Source organism: Gossypium hirsutum, chromosome A10, assembly GCF_007990345.1.
Source record: "Gossypium hirsutum isolate 1008001.06 chromosome A10, Gossypium_hirsutum_v2.1, whole genome shotgun sequence".
In the NCBI taxonomy this organism is placed as follows: Eukaryota; Viridiplantae; Streptophyta; class Magnoliopsida; order Malvales; family Malvaceae; genus Gossypium; species Gossypium hirsutum.
In genome coordinates, this window is record NC_053433.1 from 21620076 (window position 1) to 21625286 (window position 5211).

At 35.2% G+C, this 5211-nt stretch overlaps 1 protein-coding gene across 1 annotated transcript; it reads left to right on the forward strand.

Moving 5' to 3' along the window:
* Positions 1 to 1532: 1532 nt before the first annotated feature.
* Positions 1533 to 5211, forward strand: LOC121208404 (serine/threonine-protein kinase D6PK). Its single transcript, XM_041078982.1, has 3 exons — positions 1533 to 2007; positions 2445 to 3573; positions 4171 to 5211. Exons 2-3 carry the CDS (start codon positions 2471 to 2473, stop codon positions 5015 to 5017), a joined length of 1950 nt encoding a protein of 649 aa, XP_040934916.1. The 5' UTR covers positions 1533 to 2007; positions 2445 to 2470; the 3' UTR covers positions 5018 to 5211.

Genomic DNA, 5211 nt, shown 5'->3' on the forward strand with positions numbered 1-5211 from the left:
CCTAAAATATTAAACCAAAGAAACAAGCTTTTACGTATCCAGCTTCGCCTCCATTATCTGAGCTCTATACTTGTTTTAAATTAATAATACCTAATTTTATCTATATATAAAATATAATTTATAGCATATAAAAATTTGTAAAATACATCTTAACAAGATAAAAATTGTGCAACTGCTACAGATTAAATAACTTTTTAAAATTTTTAAAAAAAATATAAACAGACATAAATGAATAAGCTTGGATAAAATTAATGGTTGATATGGGTTTAGCTTGAATTATTTAATTACAAGTAAAGATGATGTTGAGCAGAATTTGAAGTTTACACTTTGGATCAAGATTAAGCAATTATAATTATATGTTAATGCCATACATAGATATATTGAAAATTGACCTAGCTTGACTTACATATAATATTTTGACTGGATTAACTATCTATCTTTGACGTTGAAATCTTGGTATTGTTTGTAAAAATCGAGACTTTGGAATTTTGACGATTTATATTTGATTTTTATGTTGCATAAAACATGTGTAAATTATTTCCAAATTTATTCTAGTTTAAATTTTATCATAAGTAAATTTTCTCTCAATTATTTTAATTTGACTTTGAATATATTCTAGAAATTAATTTAATTGCACTTTGTAATACTTTCTTTTAAAGGTAAATTCATTAATTCATTCAATGAATGGAACTATACAATTTAGATAAAAAAATAATAAACACTCGTCATAGACAGGGGCAAAGCAAGAACAATTTTTTAGGGGGCAAATGAAGTTTTAATTTTTTATAGTCTATATCTTTATAATTTTAAAGGATTAAATCAAATTTTTATAATTTTAAAGGGACAAAGTGTAATTTTACCTTAATAATTTTAAATTTTTAAATTTTTTAAAGGGATTAAATAATACTTTTTCATTTTAAGGGGAGCCAAGCCCCTGTTAGCCCTTCTAGATTCGCCTCTGGTCGTAGATGGTGAAGGATAAGCTCTATCAATACAACAAAGACTTTAGCATGTTGTCCAAATAATGTGAAATCATTTATTATTCTAAAATACTTTCAAAATAAAAATAGATTAAGAAGTTGACGAAGAGTCACCCACTTTCTAAAAAAAACTACTAGTGGTTGGTGAAGTTTTAGCGAACGACAGACACTGTTATTTGTCCATTACAACTTATGAAGATAATAAAGATACTCATAAAATAAATCTACAAACTAAAAAGAGAAAAGACATGTATAGTAAATGAGAAAAAGAAAGGAAAAAAAGGTTGACGGAGAAAAACAAAAGATGAACAGTAACTAACTTGTAAATTGATATTATAACTAACTGAGTAAAATAAAAGATAAGAAACAAATGGTTTGAAGAAAAAAAAAAGATGAAATATTTGATTTTAATAATCGAATAAACTTCAAAAAATTTATCTACCCTTAATCCTTCCACACTTATCTCATTTACTAATCATGCGTGGATAAACGAACTTCGACATAATTTAAGGTTGATATTATAAATTAAGTCGGACTTGATTGTGAGTATTTAATAAATTTTAAAATTTCTATTTTGAGCCACATTATTATATATATATTATAGATATTTTAATCTTAAAAATAAGAATATTGCTTCATACTTAGAGAGTTGAGAGGAAACAATCTAAAGGATAAAGACAGGCTTTAAGCTTTGCTTGTCAAATTAGCTTTGGTTTTTTTTTTTCCTTCTTTAAGCTTCTTTCAAGAAAACGACGAAAAACAACGCAACATGAAACTTTTTTCCCTCTTCATTCGTTCATTCATTCACTAAAAAGAAAAAAAAAGAACCTATTATCATTATTGTTTAGATGGATTCTGATGAGTTTCTTAGAAGAAGAAGAAGAAACATAAACAGGTCAAATAAACCAAAGCTGTTCACTTTTCTCTTCAAACAATCAGCTTTTTCTTTTGCCTTTCCTGGGTTTTTCACTTCATGAAAGCTTTCACGTTCTACTGCATTGTATTGTTTCCTCTGTTCTATGATCAGGTAACTTGTTTTTACCCCCCACCCCCTTTCAAGCTTTTTTCTTTTATGGGTTCTTTTCTTTTTTGCTTCTTTGCTCTATAATTTGAAATATTTTTAAGCTTCTTCACCCTCCCCCTTGTTCATGCATTTTCTTAGTAATCAAAGTTTGGTTTTGAACTCTCAAAAAAAAAAAAAGAAAAAAAAGAAAAAAGGGTTGTTGAGAAATTTCAAAGTGTATATATATGTTTTCATGGGTTGGGTTTTTACATTGATTTGGTATCTCCTTTAATTGTGCTAATGTTCCGTTTCTTGGTTTGAACAGCTTATGATTTGAGTTTGAATTTTGTAACGTTGAATTTTGTGTTTTTGGGACTTTTAAGCTTGAAGATTTTGTAATTAATGGCTTTATCATAGAGGAAAGGGGTTTATTTTTGCTAAATTGGACTTTGGTTTTGCAGTTGTAGGTTTTGTTTTGAATTATTCAATGGAATCACTTGTTATTTCTTCACCCAAGAGTCAAAATCCCGGTTCTGGTATAGCCAACAGTAGCTCTGCTTCGACATCCGGGACGCTGAGTTCTTCCCGGCCTCCGTCTCCGAAACAATCCGGGAACGAAGGGCCGTCTTCTACATCGCACGGTACTACTCTTAGTCAAGGCATAAGGATTATTCGACATCCGAACGGTTCTATAGGCTATCAAAAGCATCCATGCAAAACAGCCTATGACAACTTGCAGGATGAAGAATTGCCTAATATGGGAAAATTGTATTACGATCCGAGTAAGGGGAAATCCGAATCAGTGGGAAAGGACGAGGTCCTTATTTCGACCCAGATGAAGGTGTTGACAGTGGAAAGTATATCTAGTAGCTTCAAACATCCCATTGGTGATCATATCAGTTTGAATTCAAGTGGTTCATTGGAATCTGAAAATATTCTACCAGGTTCATGTAAAGGAGGTGTTGTGCAGTTGAACAACCATACCGGATCTGAACATGAACCGAACTTTTGTCCGAGTCCTTCACATAGTGTGTGCACCGGCACAAATTATACTGAAGCCAAACCAAGTTTCACCAACACAGAAATTAGTAATTCGTGTGATGTGGTCGAGAGTAGGAAGACAAGCATGTATCGAGGGAGTACTGGCAGCGATGTTAGCGATGAAAGCGGCTCTAGTTGTCTAAGCAGTGCCATCTACAAGCCCCACAAAGCAAATGATATAAGATGGGAAGCAATTCAAGCTGTGAGATCCCGAAAGGGAGACTTGGACTTTAAGCACTTTAGGGTGTTGAGGAGACTCGGATGTGGGGATATAGGTAGCGTTTATCTATCGGAATTGACAGGCACTCAAACTTATTTTGCGATGAAGGTTATGGATAAAGCTCTTTTGGCGAGTCGTAAGAAGCTTCTCCGAGCCCAGACAGAAAGAGAGATTCTGCAATCTCTGGATCACCCCTTCCTACCGACCTTGTATACGCATTTTGAGACCGAGAAGCTGTCTTGCTTGGTCATGGAGTTCTGCCCTGGAGGAGATTTGCACGCACTCAGGCAAAGACAACCTGGAAAGCACTTTTCAGAGCAAGGTGCCAGGTTAGCCACTGGTCTTCTTCTCCTTATCGGTTACTCTTTCCACTCTAGTCTGAATCATTGTACTTTTTATTTTAACTGCTGTATGTACTAAAGATTCTTGAAGACTACCCTTGGCTCCATTTTCCATCGAATGTATAGCCTATGATGCCACTAGGAAGCTTGTGTTACAATTTTGTTGGTATTCTGGTTCTATATAAAGGACCATAAACTAAAATAACTTTTATCAAGTTGCCCATATCGAAATCCATGGCTTTATCTTCTCTAGTTTGGCAGGTACCAAGCATGGAGTCCCGAGTTGTAATCTTGTAACTAAATAACATTCTTCGGCAATTCTTGAAGTTTTTTAGGCCTAATTTTAATTATAGTTGGGCTTTGTTAACAATGTCTTCTCTGGATTTGTTTTCAGATTCCCGATTGTTGTCTTGTTCGTTGAGTTTTAGGCAGCCTATAAGCTTTGCAGATTGAAATAAGTTGTGTTCTTCAGGATATTGGATGATAATGCGGACTGATATGGATTGATTGCAGAAGAAAAGTTTAAACCAAGTAATTACTAATAATTTATTGTCATCTGCATTGATCTTTTCCGTTGCTTTGCAGATTTTATGTGGCGGAAGTTCTCCTTGCTTTGGAGTATCTTCACATGCTTGGGATCATATACAGAGATCTTAAGCCGGAGAACGTTTTGGTGAGAGAAGATGGACATATAATGCTTTCAGATTTTGACCTCTCTCTTAGATGTGCTGTCTCTCCTACTCTGGTCAAGTCCTCGAACACGACCCTGGAATCAAAACATTCCTCGTACTGTGCTCAACCTGCATGCATTGAGCCAACTTGTGTGGTGCAGCCGGATTGTATCCAACCTGCATGTTTTGGACCACGTTTTTTTTCAAGCAAGCCGAAGAAAGAAAAGAAGAACAAAGTAAAGAACGAAACGGGCCATCAAGTGAGTCCTCTTCCTGAGCTCATAGCGGAACCTACCAATGCTCGATCGATGTCCTTCGTGGGCACTCATGAATACTTGGCACCAGAGATCATTAAAGGTGAAGGGCACGGAAGTGCTGTAGACTGGTGGACATTTGGGATCTTTCTATATGAACTTTTGTTCGGTAAAACACCATTCAAGGGCAATGGTAACCGGGCAACTCTCTTTAACGTGGTTGGCCAGCCATTGAGATTTCCAGAGTATCCAAATGTAAGCTTTGCTGCTAGGGACTTGATTAGAGGTTTACTTGTAAAGGAACCGCAGCATCGGCTTGCTTATAGGCGTGGGGCTACCGAAGTTAAACAGCACCCATTCTTTCAGAGTGTGAATTGGGCACTCATTCGATGTGCAAATCCACCCGAAGTGCCAAAGCAAGCCATGATGGAAACACCTATGAATAACAAAGGTCCGGGTTTAGATGTGAAGCCTTCAGGTAATTATTTAGAGATTGATTTCTTTTGATTCTTGTTCTTTCTTAGAAACAGTGTTTCGATATTGAATTCTGCTGCAATGGTCTGATGTTTTGCTCGTGAAAACGAGCTATAAATCGTTAGTTCCATGTCTGTTAGAACTCGAAGCATGATTAACAGCTCTGCGAAATGCAAATGAATAGAAATGAGGATAGAAGTTGTTGCTACTATCTTTTCCTTTTGAAA